The sequence below is a fragment of the Mesoplodon mirus genome, assembly GCF_964341445.2.
Source record: "Mesoplodon mirus genome assembly, chromosome: X".
In the NCBI taxonomy this organism is placed as follows: Eukaryota; Metazoa; Chordata; class Mammalia; order Artiodactyla; family Ziphiidae; genus Mesoplodon; species Mesoplodon mirus.
In genome coordinates this window covers 58931803-58955235 of record NC_138981.1, presented here as the reverse complement: position 1 = coordinate 58955235, position 23433 = coordinate 58931803, and the positions used below count along the sequence as shown (strand labels likewise).

The window sequence follows — 23433 nt, the reverse complement described above, 5'->3', positions numbered from 1 at the left end:
GGATTCTACTGCCCCTAGGGTAACATTCTAACTCCTGAGTACAGAAGATTTTTTTCCACAAAGGATGGAGCAAGTGGCAGAAATATTCTCTCTTCTCGGATGTGGCTGGTCACTGAATCTGGGCCCTACGGGAAGGCAGCTCATGATCAGAAACTCATGACCGGGATCAGAACCCGGTTACTCCCAGGACCCCTCAGGGATGCTTGCATTCCTGGGAATGGACAAACACTCATTCACATCAGACTGCCACAGGCCCCCGAGTTCTCACTTACTCCTTAGAGAGCCCGCTCCCCAGGGGCTAGAATACCCCGAGTAGCCCGTTCTTGGTTTCAAGGTAGCTGAGAAGCCCAGATAAAGCGGCTTCGTGGACATGGGAAAACACCGCTGCCGCTCCCCATTTCCTTCCGCTTTTGTTTCAAACAAAATTCTGACGTGATTTTGCAAGAACTGTGAACTCACCTCCAATTCCAGGAAAGCCTTATTAGCCTCTTCCTAGGAGGTGACTCAATTTGGTGATGAACCTTGGTGGCTTCACCTCGGCCACCCTGGTCAATGCAGTCCCTCCCCCGCCAGCTCCCACAGATGCAAGACGGCAGGGGCTCCGGATTCTGTTTCTCACAGGCTCAAAGGAGCAACAGAGCGCGTGTGCTCATGGGCTTCACTCTGATTGGGCAGGCCCAAGCCATAGATTCACCTTGAGCCAATCACTGTGGCCCGGAAGAATCGGTGCTTTGATTGGCAGACCTGAAAGGGGAGGGTCCTGGAGGTGAACCGCTGTCACCCCAAGAGGGTGACAGGGGTTCGCACCCCCAAAAAGGAGATTGGAGGCTTTTGTGGCAATGGAGGGAAACAGAGGCTGGAGATGCGAACAACCCTTCTTTACTCGTGTCTCGCCCACTGCCACCTCTGGTGTTTGCCTCCTGGGGACCTCACAGCCTGGGACGCTCTTCCCTTGAGGGCTTCCCCCCTAAATCTGAGATGAACTTTCCGAGCTTCCCGTTCCCTCTTCCTCCCTACTCCAAGCTGGCCCAGAGCATTCCCACTTCACTTCCTCATCTTCTTAACTGGACCACAGCACTTAAGGCTGGGCCTTGGGTTGGCAGTCACTTGGATTTGTGTGCTTCTCATCTCCGAGGCCGTGAGGCTGCCATGGAGAGCACAAACTCAGTCTTAATTATTTTGGGGCCCCTACCCAGCCAGCAGTGCCTGCTAGTAGAGATACTCAGTGTATTTGGTTGAACTGATTAGGATACTTAAACTGTTTTCAAGCCCCCTCAAATATGTCAGAAGCACTATTTACACACTTGAGAATGTATTCCAGTGTTTCTAGGCTATTCATTAGAACAGGTCCCTTGGGCAACTCTGCAAGCCCGCTCAACCGGTAGTTTTGCACTTAGGAACAAGGGCTGGAGTCAACATTGCAGTTGTGGTGTCTCCACCTTAGGCTATTCCTGCAGCTCCACAATACTGTTGTGTTTCCAAACTCAAGACTCATCAGGGCCATCCCTGGGGGAGGGATGAACATTTCTGTGGTCCTAGAAAGAGGACTCAACTGAGTAAAAGAGGCCTGGCAAATCTCCTTTAGTGCTCCCCCAGCTCCCGGCCCAGGCCTTCCCCATGCCCAGGGGCTTCTGTGGTTCTCTTCTGGCTCACTCCCCACCTCTAAGTAAAAGAAACCTCTTTTGTTTTCAAATTTCTTCTAAATCCCCATTAGACGCTTGAATGGCCTGAAAACCTCTGAGGTGGTGGCTATCCAGCCTGGGCTTACACATCTCCAATAACAGAGAACTCACCACCTTGTGAGATGGTTTTTCATATCTTTGAATAGCTCTGATTATCAAAACATTTCTTTCTTACGCCAAACCAAGACTGCTTCCCTATTGTTTCTGCCATGTAGTGTTGTGGGGTCATACACAATGTTCAGAGACAGTTCCTAGATTTGTGTGAGTGTGTGTGTGTGTGTGTGTGAAGGAGAGAGACAGAGACAGAGACAGAGAGATAGAGAGACAGAGAAACCAAGACAGGCACAGAGGGAGCTGGAAGGGCCTACAGAGATCATCTAGGTCAATGGTTAACACACTGTTTTGGCAAGATTAATTCAGGAGCAGTAAACATATTTAAGGGGCACATCTTTCCTATTCAAAGTCAAGTTGGGACTTGATGGCTGAGTTAATGAGCATATGCATAATCCCCCTAGGAGATACCCACCAAACTAAAACAGAATCAAAATGAGATAAGAAGATGTCTTCTTTTTCCAAGTAGGAACAGGCCACAGACGCAGAGCACAACCTTGGTATCTCCATATGCAAAATAATTTAAACCAAAGTAAAAATGAAGACGCCAGGAAAAAAAGGCAGAAGCTACCTGGCTCCTCCCACGCCCTCCCCGACCCCATGACAAAAGGCCAGTTCACTATTTCTGTTTCCCTTGTTTTCTATCTGTTGCTCCAAGGGCTAGGTTTTCTCTTTCCTTTATTCTTTTTTTTTTTAATCTTCTAAATGGGAGCATAGGCAATTCGCTTTTAGTTCTACTGGTGGTTATTTTTATGACGGTAAGCCCCACGCTTAAGCCTACAATTCTCAATTTTTCATCTTCAAAACTGAAATGGTATCTTTGATTCACCCTCTGAGAGATAAGAAAAATTTCACATTTACTCTTTACCTCCTGACTGTTTTGTCTAATTTTTGTCCCTATCTATTTTAGATAAATTATGGTTGTTTTACACAGCATAGCTTTTCTTCCAAGGACTCTACCTGACTGTCAGAGTCTCACTTCAAAAAAAGGTCCAGGCGCAGTTTCACAAGTGAATGGACTATTTCAAACTTTCAAGGAGCAGATAATTCCTATGATATTTAAATTATCCCAGAGGAAGAGGAAGAAAGGAAATAGTGTTTTGAAATCATTTTTTTCTAGGTTTTAGATGATACATAGATACAACTTTCTACTTAAAAATTCAATGATATAATGGATAAACAAAATGTGGTATATACACACGATGGACTATTATTCAGCTTTAAAAAGGAAATTCTGACACCTGCTACAACGTGGATGAACCTTGAAGACATTATGCTATGTGAAATAAGCCAGTCACAAAAGGACAAATATTGTATGAGTCCACTTATATGAGGTACATAGAGTAGTCAAATTGAGAGACAGAGAGTAGAATGTTGGTTGCCAGGGGCTGGCAGGAGAGAGAATGAGGAGATACATAGCCTTGCAATAAAAAAATCCAACTCTATCGAAGGACATAGTTTAAAAGGAAGAAGCTCAACACCTTCCTCCTCCCACCCACCCATTTCTTTCCCTCTCCCTAGAGGAAACAATTCATATGGATGATCCAAAATTTACTCAGCTAGTCCTCACTGAGGATATTTAGGTTGTATCTAGAGTTTTACTTGCACAAACAACACTCTAATGAATAGCCTTGAAATATACTGCCGTATAATACGTATACCTGTAGTATAGGTCCCTGGATATGGACTGCCAGTTCAAAAGCTATGTGCGTTTTATTTAGCGAGTTAGTTAGGTTTAGATTTATTGATTAACTCATATAGTTCAAAATATCAGCCATTTAAGAGATCACACAGTGCAAAGCTCCGTCCCATCCTTTTCCCCCAGCAACTTGGTCCCCCTCCTCAAAAGCAACCAATAGTATCATTTAAAATATATTCTTTAGTCATGTACAAGGGAAACAGTATGTTTGAGAATGCCTGTTTCTGCATTCTCCCATCAACACAGCATATTATCAAACTTGACTTCTTTGCTAATCTGACTGATGAAAAATGGTATCTCATTCAATGTGTATTTATTTAATTTGTAATATTATGAGTAAAACCGATGGTTACTAAAGCTGGGAGACCATGCCAGCCTCCCTCTGCAGCTTCTTTCCCACAGCTCCCTCACCTGTCACCTCTATCCTCCAGCTCCACTGAACACGGACACACCATGTTCTTTTTTTTTTTTTTTTTTTTTAATGTGGACCATTTTTTTTTAAAGTCTTTATTGAATTTGTTACAACACTGCTTCCCTTTTGTGTTTTGGTTTGTTGGCCTCAAGGCACGTGGGATCCCAGCTTCCCGACCAGGGATCGAACCCTCACCCCCTGCATTGGAAGGCAAAGTCCCAACCTCTGGGCCACCAGGGAAGTCCCGACACCCTGTTCTTTCACTCCTGCCTTTGCTCTGGCTGTGTCCTCTGCGAGCTCCTCCTAAGCCTCCCTGCCACCCCAGGTCTGATGAAGTGTCCTTCCTCTGTGCTTCCTTTCATCACAGCACTGGTCATGCTGCCTTCTGTTTATTTCTGTCTATTTTCCCATCTGCCATTTCTACTAGATGGTGAGCGCTGGGACTGGATCTTTATCTCTCTACCTCTACTGTTTATCACCATTCTCTTCAGTAAATATGGAGTGAATGGATGAATGGACAGCTGGCAGTTTCACATGGAGGTCACTGGAATGCAGTTATTCTGTGTGACTGGCTGAAACGAGATTTACCCTCTCATAAGAATGTCATATATGTGGAAGGTGGCACTTGAAATCAGTGGTGAAATGGTGGATTATTCAGTAAGTGGTGTTGGGCTAACTGGTTAATTACTATAATTGGAGAAAATCAATTTATGTCCTTGTCTTCCACCCAAGTAATTTCCAGGTGGATATGTTAAATAGTGTTAAATATAAAGAGAAAGCATAAAAAACTTGAAAGTATATACGAATATTGATCCAACCTCGGGATGGGGAAGCCCTTTCTAAGCAAGATACCAAGACAGAAACCATAAAGAAAAAGATCGATAGATAGACCCCATTACAATTTTAAACTTGAGCACACGCAAAAAGTCAGAAACAACACTGAGAGCCTAATAATGTACGGGAAAAACTGTTTTTAAAAAATATCCGAATGAAAAGTGGAAGGACCTATTAAAAATCCGTAAGAAGAAGACAAACTTACCCATAAAAAATTAAGCAAATGTCAGGAACAGGCAATAAATTAAGAATTATTTGTTCCAGCATGAATGAAATAGACATGCTAACAAATACTTAGAGGAATATTCTACCTTACTAGTAATCAACAAAGGGTCAACTAATACAGCATCTTTCACCTAACAAATGAGCAAAGATGATAATTTTCAGTGTTTGCAACTATATGGGAAAATAACACTCTCACACCCTGCGAGTGTACATTGGCTCACTCTTTCTGGAGGGCAATTTACCAGTATGCATTAAAAGCCTCTCCTTTGGACCTAGATCACTTCTAGAAATCTTATCAAAGGGGAATAATCAGAAATATAGACAAAGACTCAGCTACAAGGATATTACAGTCGCATATTTGTCGCAGTGAGAAACTGAAAGCAATCTAAATGTCCAGCAATAGAATAGGACAAATAAATTGTGGCACATTCACAGGCTAGAATGCAGGCATTCAAATCATCGTATTGAAGACTAAGGAGAGAAGGAAATGCTTATAATGTATTGTTAAGTTAAAAAAAAAAAAAAGTAGTTCAAATAGAATGATACCAGTTTGGTTTTTTTTAAATACGCATGTCTATGTGTGTGTGTAGAAAAAGGGTGGAAGGAAGGAAGATACTGACTGGCCTGAGGAGTCCCCGCACACAGGCCCCCCTGTCCCCAAGAGGACACTCTGGTAAGCCCCAGTGGGATTTGCTTTCACGCTGCAGCCCAAGAAGTTTTGGCTTCCACTGTAGGACCTGCGGGAAGAGGCCAAGTGGCTCCAAAATTACTGTAGACAGAGTGAAGGGGTGGTTGCTGCCACAGCTGATAGTGTTATAGTGTTAGGCCCCTAGGTAATGATACATTTATTGCACATTTTATACATATTTTCATTTAATGTACCTAACATCCCAAGAGATACCTCTAAGACGGGCATTAACTGTCCCATGTTACTGATGAGGTAACTGAAGCCCAGAAAGATTAGATGACTTAATCCAAGTCACAAAGCTAGGAAGCGGGTATATGAGCTGGGCTTCAAATCCAGATAGGTGTCCTTGTCTTTGGCTGCTAAGGCAAAAGTGCATGATCATGAGGAGTAAATGAAGAATGGTAAGTAAATGAATGAAAGCTGCTTCTGGAATTGAACCCCTTTGGGAACAGTACCCCATGGCTTTTGCACACACAATTGCCCAGAACAGTCAACTGTCCTCAGTGACTGTGGTCACTGTTACAAAATGGAACAGACTGCAAATCCCTCATGTCCTGCCAGATCCCACAGCGAAGGCCCCTTCTTGGCTTGTGCTCTGGGCCTGGTTGGAATCTGGCCTGGGTTTACTCTTCCCCATCCTTCCAGCTGAAGGCAGACCCAGTGGAGGAAGCTGGGACAGGCCCAGTGAGATCTTAAGGGTTCCCTAGACAGAAATAGTTATTTCTCTTGTATTTAGGGAGAAAGAAGCCTGTAAAATGGGACTCTGCTGGTTTGTTTGCTGCCTTCTGCTGGGCAGAATTCCGTGGGCAGCACCAGGCCCTCCCCCCACTCCCAGCAAGGCCCACATTATCCAGGCAGTGCCCTCTTCACCAACCTATGCCCTCTTCCGCGGCCATGCCCCCTTCCTTGGCCAGTGCACCCTGCCTTCACAACAGTGCCCCCTCTGCATCCAGCCCCTCCCAACTTTATGTGCAGATAACTTCCCTAGCGAGTGCCTCCTCCCCTAGCCAGGTGCCACTCCCTAGCCCTTCCCCATGCAAAAGCCAGGAATCCCCTTTTCACCTTATACCAATTCATACCCTATACCAACCAGGCCCCTGGTCCTTGTCACCAGCCTATTCCCTCTTCCTCACTTCCCTAACCCTGCTCCTCAGTCTATACCACCTTGGAGCCAGGCCCCCTTCCCCAGGTAGTCCCATTTCCCCACATTATGCACCCTGCCCCAGCAGATAAGCCCATCCCCCATCAGAAGCCCTTAACCTGCCTGTGCTTCCAAGCCAGCCAGGCCCTCTTCTCAGCCGGGCTCTCCTTGTCCGTTTATACCTGCCTCCCCAGCTACCTATGCCCCCTTCCCTGGCCAAGGCTACCTCCCCAGCCTGGTTCCCTTCCCCTCCTAGGCAGGCTTCCCCTATACCCACCTAGACCCTCGCCCCAGCGGAGTCACATTCCCAGCCAGTATCCTCTTTTGCAGTAACCCTACCCAGGCCCCTGCCTCGGCCCCTGCCCCAGCTTCTTACCCACCCACCCACCCCCGCCAGCCCGTGCCCAGGCTCCCTGACCCAACTTGCTTTTCCTTCCCCAGCCTATGCCCCCTTGCCCGGCCAGGCCCCTTTCCCCAGCCAGAGCCTCTTCCTCAGCCTATGCCTCCTTCTTGGCATTGGCCCCCTTTCTAAACCAGCCATCTTACCAGCCTGTGTCCAACTCTCCAGCCTCTAGCCACTTGCCTGGAAGTTTTCCCACCCTGGGCCACAGCCCAGCCTCTTTACCGTCCTATGCTGCCAGCCTCCCCTCCCCAGGCAGGCCTCAACCCCAGCCTGTGTTATTCCCCATGCAGGACCCTTCTGCTCGCAGGCCCCTCACCCAGCCAGGGCCTGTTCCCCGACCTGAGACCCTGTTGACAGCCTCCTTAGCCAGGCTACCCTTCCCCAGGCAAAGCCCCTTTTCAACCCTGTGTCCCCTTGCCCTCACGGGACCCCTTCTCCAGAAAGGGCCTCCTTCTGATAGCCAGGTGCTTGTGCCCAGCCTTTTCCCTTTTCAGCTGGACCACTTTTCCAAGGAGTTCCCCCTTCACTGGCCTTTCATAGCCAGTGCCAAGTCGCATGATGCTCGACCACCTCAAGCTCCACTCCTACGCCACCTCCACCCGCAAGGCCGTCTTGGCATCCATGGACAATGAAAATATGCACACCCCAGACATCGGGGGCCAGGGCACCACGTCAGAAGCCATCCACGACATCATCCGCCACATCCGCATCATCAACGGCCGGGCCGTGGAGGCCTAGGCCGTCCCCGGGACTGTCTCGGCCCACCCTTTACATCCGCTTCGCACCCCCAGCACCCTAATTGGCTCGGTGGGTGGACCCAGAACAAACACACTTCTGCCACCCCCAGAAAAAAAAAAAAAAAAAAGGCCTCCTTCCCTGGCCAAGCATCCTCCTCTCTCAGCTCTCCAACACCAGTAAAGTCCCCTCCCCAACCATGTGACATTTCCCTGCCGGGACCCCTTCACACACACATGCCCCCAGCTGGGAAGTCTTTCCCAGCCAGACTCCTCCCCACAGCCAGGCTCTCTTCACCCAGGGACCTAACAGCCTCTCCCCCAGTCTAAGCTCATTTCCCTAGGCGGGCCTCCTTCCCAGTAAGGTACCTTTCCTCAACCGGTATACCCCTTCCTCAACCAAACCCCTCCCCTAGCTTATTCCCCCTCCTCAGCCAGACCTTTTCCCCATCCCTAGCCTGTGCCCCCAGCTAGGTCCCTTTCCTCAACCATGTGCCCTCCCTCAGCCAGGACACACGCCTTCCTTCCCAGGCAGGATCCCTGCCCTAGCAGGCCCTCCCCACCTGCTAATCCCCCTCTTCCAGGCAGGTCCATCAACCCACCGATTATCCCATGCCCAGCCTATGTTGGTCTCAGCATTCGAACCTCTCCCGCCACCAGCTTCCTTTCCTTGCCTGTGCCTCCTTCCCAGGCCCCATTCCCCTGCCAGAGCCCCTCCCCAGGCAGGCCACCTTTCCCTGCCAGGATATTTTCTCCCCCCAATCTCCCCCAGCCCAGCCAGTCTCCCATCCTCAGCTTGTGCCACCCTATCAAGTCTCTGCTCCTTTTACAAGACAGGCCCCTTCCCACATCCAGGCCCCTTCCCCAGCCTCACCCTCTTCCCCAGCTTAAGCCTACTTTCCCAGCCAGATCTCTTTCCCTGGTCAGGTGCCATTCCCCAGGGTTTTTACCCTTTAACACTCAAGGATTCCTCTCTCATCCTTTGCCTCCTAACTCAACTAAGCCTCTTTCCCTTGACCAGCCGAGTCCTCCTTCCCTAAGCAGCCCCCGCTCCATTATCCCCTTCCTAGCCTGGCCTCCTTCTTCACCCTGTGCCCCAGTCCACACAGGTGTCCTTACCTCGCCGTCTCCCCTTCTTCTGCCTGTTCCCCTTTCCCCTGCCACGGCCCATTCATCCTCCTAGACTGACCCCTTCCCCAGTTTTCACCCTTTGTCCCAGCCAGGCCCCCTTCTACAGATTATGCCTCCCTTCCTGGCCTATTCTTCCTTCCCCAGCCAGCATTCTCATCCCTATAAAAGGCGCTCTTCTCACAATGCGTCCAAATACCTAGTTTTCTCAGGGACTTCCTCTTCTCAGACAGCTGGCTATCTGAAAATGTATCTGATGCACACATTTACACAGCGAGCTATCTGGCAGGATTTCTATATTTGCATTTTGAAAAGAGATTCCCCCCAACACACACCCTGCCTTCAAAAAAAAAAAAAAAAGAAAAAAACAGTGGCACTTCTTTCCCTCCTGCAACTAGCCCTGGACTGGCAAGTTTTTGAAAGTGCAAGTACTTTGTCATGCATAGCAATGAGAACATCCTTAACTGGAGCCATTTCATGATGTTTTCACTGAGTGAAACATCAACTCAGGATAGCTTCAACTATCTTATTCCTCCCTATATCCTTCCCTGGGAGATATTCCACTCCAGACCACCATCAGGACTGCAGGCCCATTCCTCCTTCCAAAAGCCTCATCTGTCACTGTGTCCTCCCCCTTCCCTCCTGCTCCCTAACCCTCCAGGATTCCTTTGCTGAAGTCGATCCTGGGATACAAACTCTATATGAACTCAGTCAGCTATACAAAAATAGAAAACCAGGTATTTTTTTAAACTGCTTTTATTCTTTAAACAAACTACTGTTCGCCTTTTCCCCTTCGTATGTTTTAGTTTAGAACATTTGGTGTGTACAAAGAATTTTTAAATGAATGTAAGTAATCTCACTGAAGTACAGGACCTAAAGGTTAAATTTTTTTAAGTTGTTTACTGCAAATCATTTCACTTTTACTTTTTTTTGGCAAATTCAGATATCAACAAGTCTCAAATATCAACAAAAGTATATTGCTCATTTTTTGTGCTTCATAGCAGTTGCAGATATAACAAAATGAATCAACGACTTTAATACTTTTTAAAATCTCTCTTTAAATACTTTTTATCTCTAAGAATTAAGGAAAACGACTAAGTTCAGATCTTTCACACTCATACCAGTTGTAGATAGAACAAAGTGGACCAAGTGCTTGAACAGCGTTATACCCTTTTATGTCTGAGAATAAAGGAAACTTACTAGTTGATGTCACCCCTCACAGTCAGTTAAACTACCTATCAGTTTGTCTCTTCTTACTTCACATCAATTGCAGATATAATGAAATGAATCAACTACTTGAATAAAGTCATGCCCTTTCTTATATTTAATAAAGGAAATTAAATTGAGATCTTTCACATCTTAGAGCAAGCCTTATCTAGCCTATCAGTTTCGGTAAATCTACTTTCTACATTTAACGCTTACATTTAACTTCTAAAGTTAACAAACATTATTTAGAATTCAGAAAACATCTAAACAACTGTCATTAATTTGCAACCATACAAGGTTTTATGAAAAAACAAAACAAAATACTAGGGCTTCCCTGGTGGCTCAGTGGTTAAGAATCCTGGGGACACGGGTTCCAGCCCTGGTCGGGGAAGACCCAACCCCACATGCCGCGGAGCAAGAAAGGTGGGAACTTGGCATAGTCACTCCGCTAGGGTAGGACGGTGCAGATGTCTTCCTGGTCACCGGCCTCCGGTTCCCCTAACCCCGTGAAAGAAGCAACCCAGGGACGATCGAGGAGGATAGAAGAGCGAGGGGGGAAGAAGGGGGGGCGGGGGTGGAGAGAGGGGGTGAACTCTGAGTAAAATGAATCAACAAAACCCTGAGAAAACCGAAGGAAAAAAGCGGAGCCTGCTGAGGAGACGCGGCGGCGGCAGCTTCGGCTCCAACGGCAGCCGCCACGGCGATGGCGGCAGCGGGCCTACAAGAGACGGCAGGCCAGGCACCTGACGGAGCCGGCGTCGAGCGGCTTCACCGAGTTGTAGTGCTCCCCGCACATGGAGTAGCTCCTGTAGACCAGGGTGAGCGGCTTCTTGGTGTACTCCTCTCCGTAGACGACGGCGGGCGAGTTGGCCTGGATCACCTCGATGGGGGTCTGCAGGACGTGCGACAGGGCCCTCAGCTCGAGCTGGCCTCCACACGACGCGCTGAGCACGATGTCGTCGCAGCAGCTCAAGAAGTCGTCGCGGCTGCAGGCGTCGCTGCAGAAGGGCAGGAAGTCCTCGACATGCTTCCGCATGTACTCGGCGGTGCGCCTCCGCAGGCTCTCCACGGTCACGGAGAACACCAGCTGGTCTTGGATGGCGCGGTACATGCAGTGGCCGTCGGCCGGGATAGCCTTCATCTCCAGATTCCTGGCCCACAGGATGCCGTCGAGCTTCATTTCCTCGTCATGGCGGAAGCTGGCCAGGTGCTCCATCTCAGCCTTGGCCATCCTCTCCTGCCTTTCTCTCTCGAGGGCCACCTTTCTTTCGCGCCTTCTCTGTGCCCTCGAGAGGTGAGGAGGCTTGTCCTCGAGATCCAGCTTGCCCAGATCTTCAGTGACTGAATCGAGGTTGCTGTTATCAGGGAAACTCTCCTGGAACTTCTGCAGCTCCTGCTGCTGCTTCTGCTCCATCTCGGCCTCGAGGCGGGCCACATCGAGGAGCAACTGCTTTCTTCTCTTCTCGTCCCTCTTGGGGACCGAGCTCTTCATGCCCTGAATGTGGGCCTGCAGCTCTGCCTTCTCGCGCTTGTGGCGTCGTAACATCCGCTGATGCTCACTCTGTGCATCTCCCATGATGTTTAAGGGCAGGCGAGAATCGAAGTTTGGTGGCTGAAGTACCGCTACAGTTCGCGTCAACAGTCTAACCACCCAACCGGCTAGAGCTCCTCAGCCTCCCGTGGCGGCTGTACTCTCTTCCCCTCACCCGCGGCTGCCCTCACTCTATTAACGGCCCTCTCTGCCATTGGCCACTGTCTCTCCACGGCTACGCCTCCTAAACACTCCTGGCACTAGGATTGGCTGTTGGGAGACACTACGTATGCCCCCAGTAGACCCCGTAGCAAGGGGTGCTTCCGGTTTTAGCGGGGTTCCTGTCCCGGATGTAAAATCCCGCCTTGGTGCATCATGTGCAGCAACTGAGCTTGTGGAGATTTTCGTGGGCTCTGAACTGCGTACTTCACTTCCTAGCCTGAACACAGTGCAGACACTGGTCGTGCTTGAGAATCACATGACAAATACTGTTACACCAGATGAATGTGCTCTTGACACCGGACTTCCCATTGCTCCCAGTGTTCAGGAGGCAATGTGGCTCTCTCCAGTTCTTTAGTTGCCTTGACTGATGAACCCTTAATTTTGTGTATCAGAACAAGATATTTCCTTATGTTCCTGGGAACACAGAATCCTTTCAGTTTAGGCCTCAAATCCACCCTGTCCCATCTCAGTGTGAGAAAGCAACAACCTTAAAGTTCACTACAGCTGAGCAGACTTCGTCTTGTGCCAACAGAATGCACCTACCCTAAACTCCCCTTCTCCTGGGTTCCCAGCTTCCAAAATGGGCTCCCATGAAGCATGACAGTTGGCCTTCATCAAGCCACTTCCTTCTGATTATTTTGAATCTCTAAAAGTTCTAAAAAATAAAATAAAGTAAAATAAAATCCCTAAGCTCTTTCAAACATGCTCTCATCCTGCCCCACTCTGCTCATCTGTATCGTGAATTCCCAAACAGGAAGGCTCTTGAGACAACCTCCTCCCTGTTACAAATGAGGAAAGTGGACATTTGTCCAAGTTTTTACATATATCAAAACTTCAGTCGTTTTTAGTGCTAACTAGGATTCCATGATATGGATGTACTGTAGTTCACTTAACCATTCACCTGTTGAAGGACATCTGGGCTGTTTCCAGTTTGGGGTTGTTACAACCCCTGCTATAAACATCCATATACAGGTGTTTTGTGTGAGCACAAGGCTTCATTTCTCTGGGAAAAAAATGCCCAGGAGTGCAATTTCTGGGTCATATTATAAGTGTATGTTTAGTTTGTGAAGAAGCTATTTTCCAGAGTGGTTGTACCATTGTGCGTTCTCACCAGCAGTGTATGCGCAATCAGGTTTCTCTGCATCCTCACCAGCATTTGGTGTCGTCATCATTTTTTATTTTTAGTCATTCTGATAGATGTGTAGTGGTCTCATTTTACAAATTACTTTGCAGCTTCGTTTTTCTAATGAGTACTTAAAATATGAAGCTACTTTCAGGAAAACACTGAATTAAATTTTTTTTAACTTGCATTATTCATTATAATGATTTTCTGTGTTTCAAGAAAGATTTTAACTTTTAATCAGGCTAGCTATTGTGTATGGAGGTAGCACTACCATACTGAAATTTTTAAAATTTAACATTTAGAGCAAGCCTGTTAGGGAAATTTTTATTCACTGGAAAAAAGTCATGGCTAATTGTTTTTTCATTAAAAAAAGAAAAGCATTTGCAATTTCAAATGATGTTTTTCTTAATTAAAAAGGGTCTTTTTGTTTGCAGAAAAAAATACTACAAAATGATTTTAATGAGTCTCACAGTATCTAGGAATCTTTACACTGATTGGTTTTTATTGAAATACAATATAAAATAAAACTGTAATATATGCTCACTGTCAATAATCTGGAGAAATTAAATTCCATAATTCTCCTGGGAGAAAACCCCTGTGAACATTTTTTTTTTTTTTTTGCGGTACACGGGCCTCTCACCGCTGTGGCCTCTCCCGTTGCGGAGCACAGGCTCCGGACGCGCAGGCTCAGCGGCCATGGCTCACGGGCCCAGCCGCTCCGCGGCATGTGGGATCTTCTCGGACCGGGGCACGAACCCGTGTCCCCTGCATCGGCAGGCAGACTCTCAACCACTGCGCCACCGGGGAAGCCCTCTGTTAACATTTTGTGTTTATTCTTGCCATGCCTATTCTACTCAAATAGAACTGTTAAACAAAGAAACAACAGACCCAAAATGAAGTCACGTGTGCTATGCCCCACATCAGTAAACCAAGACTTAATACGTAACCAAATTGCAGTTTTAGCCCATCCCATGAAAGTGACTTTAACCAGTCAGTCTGGAATTTCCTGGCCAGCACTAGTGAGGTAGTCTGCCACATAGACCCCTGCCTTCCCCAAAAGGAAGGTGACCTCTGTCTGAAATAACCCCTTATTTTGTTGATGACTTCTTTGTCCCACCCCTTCTCTGCCTTTCAAAACCTTCCGTTTTGTACAGTTCCTTGGAGCTCCTCACTACTTGGTGGATGGGATGCTGTCCCATTTGTGAATTGCTGAATAAAGCCAATTGATCTTCAAATTCACTCAGGTGAATTTTGTTTGTTAACAGAACTCTAAGCGGTGCTCCCTGCCATCCTGTCTGCCTATCGCCCTCCCCACCTTGGCCTCTGGGGACCTCCCTTCTCTCTTCAAAGATCAGTGAGGGAAATACATCAAGGCTAAAAATTTGACCTGGCTCAAAGTAAAAAGTCAAAACAACAAACAACAAAGCAAAACAGAAAGTTCTTAAATTTCAAAGTTTCTGCGGCAATTTCTTTGTGTCACCAAGGTTTAGTGGTTCTGCTTTTAGACAAGGCATTGTAGTGGGCCTCAGGTCTCTGCATCAGTAGAAGCAGAAGAAAGAAACAGAAACTGCTTTGCAAATGATGCAAAACTCAAAATCCATTGTGGGTCCGATTTCAGGAAAAAATTATACTGCTTTTAATGGAATTAATGATCCCCTCATCTTAGCAATGAAGGAAGGAAGGGCCAGAGAGGGGGAGTGTTGGGCTGATGGTCACACTGCAGAATTCCACGGCTGACTCGTCTGTGTCACGTTTCCCACCGCACTGTGCTGCTGCCACACGCAGCCTTGACATGACTCTTGGCTGTAAGTCAGGCAGAACAGTCCCAACATAGCTTCTGGGGCCATCGGGAGGAATCCCTCATGAAACGGCTGTAAATTCATCTATGAGATTCAAAGAGACCTTGTACGTGCCCTCCGACAATGCCCACGTGTGAGCGAGAGACTCCTCATGAGCTCTGCAAGCCTGAAATCGCCTTGTAAAGGTGGAGGGCAGGCCTGGAGAGGAGAAATTCCTGCGGTGGAACACACGTGCATCTGCCCCTAGGGCCTGCCTCCTCCTTGGCCAAAGCAAAGAGCCTGTTCAAGCAAACTCAAGTGGATTTAAAGAAACACACTTATTTTTCCCTGAAAAAGTAATGTGTTCGGGCTTCCCTGGTGGTGCACTGGTTAAGAATCCACCTGCCAATGCAGTGGACACAGGTTCAAGCCCTGGTCCAGGAAGATCCCACATGCCTCGGAGCAACTAAGCCCGTGTGCCACAACTACTGAAGCTCGCGCGCCTAGAGCCCGTGCTCCACAACAAGAGAAGCCACCGCAATGAGAAGCCCGCACACTGCAACAAAGAGTAGCCCCCGCTCAGGGCAATTAGAGAAAGCCTCGTGCAGCAACAAAGACCCTACAAAGCCAAAAACAAAAAAAAGAAAGTAAAAATCTCATAATCTCACAATTCAGACTTCACAATTCACTGCTGACATTTGGCTTGTAGCTTTTTAGTGTTTCATTTATATATGCATGTATGTATATCTGTATGTATATTACTGTATAAATGTATATGTATACATATGTATATATAATATGATTCTTATAGTAAAATAAATACAATTTACCATTTTAACCAAAAGATGTGGAATTTAGACTTTACTGTCTCTGAGGATTATTTGCTTTCCTTGAAAGCAGTGGGATGTGTGTATGACAAAGAGACAGGCTGTGAACTGTGGTCAAATAGTTACCTACTAGAGAACTACAGGAGGAAGGATGTAGAGCCCTCCCTGCATTGTCCTGCTGAAGCTCCTGTCTTATTATTATCAACTGAAAAAATCTGAGCTTGGTGACAGTACTGATGGGTGACACACTCTTGTCTTGCTACTGCTTTTATTTATTTATTTATTTGGCTGTGCCATGCGGCTTGTGGGATCTTAGTTCCCTGACCAGGGATTGAACTCGGGCCCTTGGCAGTGAAAGCGTGGAGTCCTGACCACTGGACCACCCGGGAAATCCCGTACTGCTTTTATTCTTAAAATTTGATTATATACTTAAAATTTTAAACTCTATTTATATTTTGAATAATCAGTGCTTTTACATCCTATTCTCAGCTGCTGAGCTGGACTCCTTGGAGTTTCTTGTGTATCCTTTCTAAGATAGTCTGTGCTCACTCATATGCTCCTTTCAGTTTGGCTCAGAGGTACAAAAAGCTTTAGTGTACAAAGGTTGTATACGTGAAACTGGGGACACTCTACTTGATTGGTAATTGAAGGGATTTTTAAGGGCCTATCTCAGTGGACCTTTTCCTGAGATACTCCAGCCACAAACCAGGGAATCACCTCTGATCCTGTCTTTGTCTTTACCCTCCTCCTAAAACAAATGTTAATTCTACTCCCAGTGTCCATCACTTTGGTCCCCTGTTCTCTCCCTGCCGCCACAGCCCCAGGCCACGTCAGCGTCGTCTGTCATGCATGAAAAGACAGCCTCTCAAATCAGCTTCTTGCCTCCAATCTCTCTCCTTGCAATCCATTCTTTCCCCTAAGATTCCTTATCTCTAAAGCATAGCTCTGATGTCTCATTCCTTCTGAAAAACAAACTTTTAACGGATTCTACTGCCCCTAGGGTAACATTCTAACTCCTGAGTACAGAAGATTTTTTTCCACAAAGGATGGAGCAAGTGGCAGAAATATTCTCTCTTCTCGGATGTGGCTGGTCACTGAATCTGGGCCCTACGGGAAGGCAGCTCATGATCAGAAACTCATGACCGGGATCAGAACCCGGTTACTCCCAGGACCCCTCAGGGATGCTTGCATTCCTGGGAATGGACAAACACTCATTCACATCAGACTGCCACAGGCCCCCGAGTTCTCACTTACTCCTTAGAGAGCCCGCTCCCCAGGGGCTAGAATACCCCGAGTAGCCCGTTCTTGGTTTCAAGGTAGCTGAGAAGCCCAGATAAAGCGGCTTCGTGGACATGGGAAAACACCGCTGCCGCTCCCCATTTCCTTCCGCTTTTGTTTCAAACAAAATTCTGACGTGATTTTGCAAGAACTTTGAACTCACCTCCAATTCCAGGAAAGCCTTATTAGCCTCTTCCTAGGAGGTGACTCAATTTGGTGATGAACCTTGGTGGCTTCACCTCGGCCACCCTGGTCAGTGCAGTCCCTCCCCCGCCAGCTCCCACAGATGCAAGACGGCAGGGGCTCCGGATTTTGTTTCTCACAGGCTCAAAGGAGCAACAGAGCGCGTGTGCTCATGGGCTTCACTCTGATTGGGCAGGCCCAAGCCATAGATTCACCTTGAGCCAATCACTGTGGCCCGGAAGAATCGGTGCTTTGATTGGCAGACCTGAAAGGGGAGGGTCCTGGAGGTGAACCGCTGTCACCCCAAGAGGGTGACAGGGGTTCGCACCCCCAAAAAGGAGATTGGAGGCTTTTGTGGTAATGGAGGGAAACAGACGCTGGAGATGCGAACAACCCTTCTTTACTCGTGTCTCGCCCACTGCCACCTCTGGTGTTTGCCTCCTGGGGACCTCACAGCCTGGGACGCTCTTCCCTTGAGGGCTTCCCCCCTAAATCTGAGATGAACTTTCCGAGCTTCCCGTTCCCTCTTCCTCCCTACTCCAAGCTGGCCCAGAGCATTCCCACTTCACTTCCTCATCTTCTTAACTGGACCACAGCACTTAAGGCTGGGCCTTGGGTTGGCAGTCACTTGGATTTGTGTGCTTCTTATCTCCGAGGCCGTGAGGCTGCCATGGAGAGCACAAACTCAGTCTTAATTATTTTGGGGCCCCTACCCAGCCAGCAGTGCCTGCTAGTAGAGATACTCAGTGTATTTGGTTGAACTGATTAGGATACTTAAACTGTTTTCAAGCCCCCTCAAATATGTCAGAAGCACTATTTACACACTTGAGAATGTATTCCAGTGTTTCTAGGCTATTCATTAGAACAGGTCCCTTGGGCAACTCTGCAAGCCCGCTCAACCGGTAGTTTTGCACTTAGGAACAAGGGCTGGAGTCAACATTGCAGTTGCGGTGTCTCCACCTTAGGCTATTCCTGCAGCTCCACAATACTGTTGTGTTTCCAAACTCAAGACTCATCAGGGCCATCCCTGGGGGAGGGATGAACATTTCTGTGGTCCTAGAAAGAGGACTCAACTGAGTAAAAGAGGCCTGGCAAATCTCCTTTAGTGCTCCCCCAGCTCCCAGCCCAGGCCTTCCCCATGCCCAGGGGCTTCTGTGGTTCTCTTCTGGCTCACTCCCCACCTCTAAGTAAAAGAAACCTCTTTTGTTTTCAAATTTCTTCTAAATCCCCATTAGACGCTTGAATGGCCTGAAAACCTCTGAGGTGGTGGCTATCCAGCCTGGGCTTACACATCTCCAATAACAGAGAACTCACCACCTTGTGAGATGGTTTTTCATATCTTTGAATAGCTCTGATTATCAAAACATTTCTTTCTTACGCCAAACCAAGACTGCTTCCCTATTGTTTCTGCCATGTAGTGTTGTGGGGTCATACACAATGTTCAGAGACAGTTCCTAGATTTGTGTGAGTGTGTGTGTGTGTGTGTGTGAAGGAGAGAGACAGAGACAGAGACAGAGAGATAGAGAGACAGAGAAACCAAGACAGGCACAGAGGGAGCTGGAAGGGCCTACAGAGATCATCTAGGTCAATGGTTAACACACTGTTTTGGCAAGATTAATTCAGGAGCAGTAAACATATTTAAGGGGCACATCTTTCCTATTCAAAGTCAAGTTGGGACTTGATGGCTGAGTTAATGAGCATATGCATAATCCCCCTAGGAGATACCCACCGAAATAAAACAGAATCAAAATGAGATAAGAAGATGTCTTCTTTTTCCAAGTAGGAACAGGCCACAGACGCAGAGCACAACCTTGGTATCTCCATATGCAAAATAATTTAAACCAAAGTAAAAATGAAGACGCCAGGAAAAAAAGGCAGAAGCTACCTGGCTCCTCCCACGCCCTCCCCGACCCCATGACAAAAGGCCAGTTCACTATTTCTGTTTCCCTTGTTTTCTATCTGTTGCTCCAAGGGCTAGGTTTTCTCTTTCCTTTATTCTTTTTTTTTTAATCTTCTAAATGGGAGCATAGGCAATTCGCTTTTAGTTCTACTGGTGGTTATTTTTATGACGGTAAGCCCCACGCTTAAGCCTACAATTCTCAGTTTTTCAACTTCAAAACTGAAATGGTATCTTTGATTCACCCTCTGAGAGATAAGAAAAATTTCACATTTACTCTTTACCTCCTGACTGTTTTGTCTAATTTTTGTCCCTATCTATTTTAGATAAATTATGGTTGTTTTACACAGCATAGCTTTTCTTCCAAGGACTCTACCTGACTGTCAGAGTCTCACTTCAAAGAAAGGCCCAGGCGCAGTTTCACAAGTGAATGGACTGTTTCAAACTTTCAAGGAGCAGATAATTCCTATGATATTTAAATTATCCCAGAGGAAGAGGAAGAAAGGAAATAGTGTTTTGAAATCATTTTTTTCTAGGTTTTAGATGATACATAGATACAACTTTCTACTTAAAAATTCAATGGTATAATGGATAAACAAAATGTGGTATATACACACGATGGACTATTATTCAGCTTTAAAAAGGAAATTCTGACACCTGCTACAACGTGGATGAACCTTGAAGACATTATGCTATGTGAAATAAGCCAGTCACAAAAGGACAAATATTGTATGATTCCACTTATATGAGGTACATAGAGTAGTCAAATTGAGAGACAGAGAGTAGAATGTTGGTTGCCAGGGGCTGGCAGGAGAGAGAATGAGGAGATATATAGCCTTGCAATAAAAAAATCCAACTCTATCGAAGGACATAGTTTAAAAGGAAAAAGCTCAACACCTTCCTCCTCCCACCCACCCATTTCTTTCCCTCTCCCTAGAGGAAACAATTCATATGGATGATCCAAAATTTACTCAGCTAGTCCTCACTGAGGATATTTAGGTTGTATCTAGAGTTTTACTTGCACAAACAACACTCTAATGAATAGCCTTGAAATATACTGCCGTATAATACGTATACCTGTAGTATAGGTCCCTGGATATGGACTGCCAGTTCAAAAGCTATGTGCGTTTTATTTAGCGAGTTAGTTAGGTTTAGATTTATTGATTAACTCATATAGTTCAAAATATCAGCCATTTAAGAGATCACACAGTGCAAAGCTCCGTCCCATCCTTTTCCCCCAGCAACTTGGTTCCCCTCCTCAAAAGCAACCAATAGTATCATTTAAAATATATTCTTTAGTCATGTACAAGGGAAACAGTATGTTTGAGAATGCCTGTTTCTGCATTCTCCCATCAACACAGCATATTATCAAACTTGACTTCTTTGCTAATCTGACTGATGAAAAATGGTATCTCATTCAATGTGTATTTATTTAATTTGTAATATTATGAGTAAAACCGATGGTTACTAAAGCTGGGAGACCATGCCAGCCTCCCTCTGCAGCTTCTTTCCCACAGCTCCCTCACCTGTCACCTCTATCCTCCAGCTCCACTGAACACGGACACACCATGTTCTTTTTTTTTTTTTTTTTTTAATGTGGACCATTTTTTTTTAAAGTCTTTATTGAATTTGTTACAACACTGCTTCCCTTTTGTGTTTTGGTTTGTTGGCCTCAAGGCACGTGGGATCCCAGCTTCCCGACCAGGGATCGAACCCTCACCCCCTGCATTGGAAGGCAAAGTCCCAACCTCTGGGCCACCAGGGAAGTCCCGACACCCTGTTCTTTCACTCCTGCCTTTGCTCTGGCTGTGTCCTCTGCGAGCTCCTCCTAAGCCTCCCTGCCACCCCAGGTCTGATGAAGTGTCCTTCCTCTGTGCTTCCTTTCATCACAGCACTGGTCATGCTGCCTTCTGTTTATTTCTGTCTATTTTCCCATCTGCCATTTCTACTAGATGGTGAGCGCTGGGACTGGATCTTTATCTCTCTACCTCTACTGTTTATCACCATTCTCTTCAGTAAATATGGAGTGAATGGATGAATGGACAGCTGGCAGTTTCACATGGAGGTCACTGGAATGCAGTTATTCTGTGTGACTGGCTGAAACGAGATTTACCCTCTCATAAGAATGTCATATATGTGGAAGGTGGCACTTGAAATCAGTGGTGAAATGGTGGATTATTCAGTAAGTGGTGTTGGGCTAACTGGTTAATTACCATAATTGGAGAAAATCAATTTATGTCCTTGTCTTCCACCCAAGTAATTTCCAGGTGGATATGTTAAATAGTGTTAAATATAAAGAGAAAGCATAAAAAACTTGAAAGTATATACGAATATTGATCCAACCTCGGGATGGGGAAGCCCTTTCTAAGCAAGATACCAAGACAGAAACCATAAAGAAAAAGATCGATAGATAGACCCCATTACAATTTTAAACTTGAGCACACGCAAAAAGTCAGAAACAACACTGAGAGCCTAATAATGTACGGGAAAAACTGTTTTTAAAAAATATCCGAATGAAAAGTGGAAGGACCTATTAAAAATCCGTAAGAAGAAGACAAACTTACCCATAAAAAATTAAGCAAATGTCAGGAACAGGCAATAAATTAAGAATTATTTGTTCCAGCATGAATGAAATAGACATGCTAACAAATACTTAGAGGAATATTCTACCTTACTAGTAATCAACAAAGGGTCAACTAATACAGCATCTTTCACCTAACAAATGAGCAAAGATGATAATTTTCAGTGTTTGCAACTATATGGGAAAATAACACTCTCACACCCTGCGAGTGTACATTGGCTCACTCTTTCTGGAGGGCAATTTACCAGTATGCATTAAAAGCCTCTCCTTTGGACCTAGATCACTTCTAGAAATCTTATCAAAGGGGAATAATCAGAAATATAGACAAAGACTCAGCTACAAGGATATTACAGTCGCATATTTGTAGCAGTGAGAAACTGAAAGCAATCTAAATGTCCAGCAATAGAATAGGACAAATAAATTGTGGCACATTCACAGGCTAGAATGCAGGCATTCAAATCATCGTATTGAAGACTAAGGAGAGAAGGAAATGCTTATAATGTATTGTTAAGTTAAAAAAAAAAAAGTAGTCCAAATAGAATGATACCAGTTTGGTTTTTTTTAAATACGCATGTCTATGTGTGTGTGTAGAAAAAGGGTGGAAGGAAGGAAGATACTGACTGGCCTGAGGAGTCCCCGCACACAGGCCCCCCTGTCCCCAAGAGGACACTCTGGTAAGCCCCAGTGGGATTTGCTTTCACGCTGCAGCCCAAGAAGTTTTGGCTTCCACTGTAGGACCTGCGGGAAGAGGCCAAGTGGCTCCAAAATTACTGTAGACAGAGTGAAGGGGTGGTTGCTGCCACAGCTGATAGTGTTATAGTGTTAGGCCCCTAGGTAATGATACATTTATTGCACATTTTATACATATTTTCATTTAATGTACCTAACATCCCAAGAGATACCTCTAAGACGGGCATTAACTGTCCCATGTTACTGATGAGGTAACTGAAGCCCAGAAAGATTAGATGACTTAATCCAAGTCACAAAGCTAGGAAGCGGGTATATGAGCTGGGCTTCAAATCCAGATAGGTGTCCTTGTCTTTGGCTGCTAAGGCAAAAGTGCATGATCATGAGGAGTAAATGAAGAATGGTAAGTAAATGAATGAAAGCTGCTTCTGGAATTGAACCCCTTTGGGAACAGTACCCCATGGCTTTTGCACACACAATTGCCCAGAACAGTCAACTGTCCTCAGTGACTGTGGTCACTGTTACAAAATGGAACAGACTGCAAATCCCTCATGTCCTGCCAGATCCCACAGCGAAGGCCCCTTCTTGGCTTGTGCTCTGGGCCTGGTTGGAATCTGGCCTGGGTTTACTCTTCCCCATCCTTCCAGCTGAAGGCAGACCCAGTGGAGGAAGCTGGGACAGGCCCAGTGAGATCTTAAGGGTTCCCTAGACAGAAATAGTTATTTCTCTTGTATTTAGGGAGAAAGAAGCCTGTAAAATGGGACTCTGCTGGTTTGTTTGCTGCCTTCTGCTGGGCAGAATTCCGTGGGCAGCACCAGGCCCTCCCCCCACTCCCAGCAAGGCCCACATTATCCAGGCAGTGCCCTCTTCACCAACCTATGCCCTCTTCCGCGGCCATGCCCCCTTCCTTGGCCAGTGCACCCTGCCTTCACAACAGTGCCCCCTCTGCATCCAGCCCCTCCCAACTTTATGTGCAGATAACTTCCCTAGCGAGTGCCTCCTCCCCTAGCCAGGTGCCACTCCCTAGCCCTTCCCCATGCAAAAGCCAGGAATCCCTTTTTCA

At 46.4% G+C, this 23433-nt stretch overlaps 1 protein-coding gene across 1 annotated transcript; it reads right to left on the bottom strand.

Moving 5' to 3' along the window:
• Positions 1-10981: 10981 nt before the first annotated feature.
• On the bottom strand, positions 10982-12112 carry LOC309796198 (OTU domain-containing protein 6A-like; the record flags this gene model as incomplete). Its single annotated transcript, XM_082609256.1, has 1 exon — positions 10982-12112. The coding sequence occupies exon 1, from the start codon at positions 11837-11839 to the stop codon at positions 10982-10984; it is 858 nt and encodes a 285-aa protein (XP_082465382.1). The 5' UTR covers positions 11840-12112.
• Positions 12113-23433: the final 11321 nt, after the last annotated feature.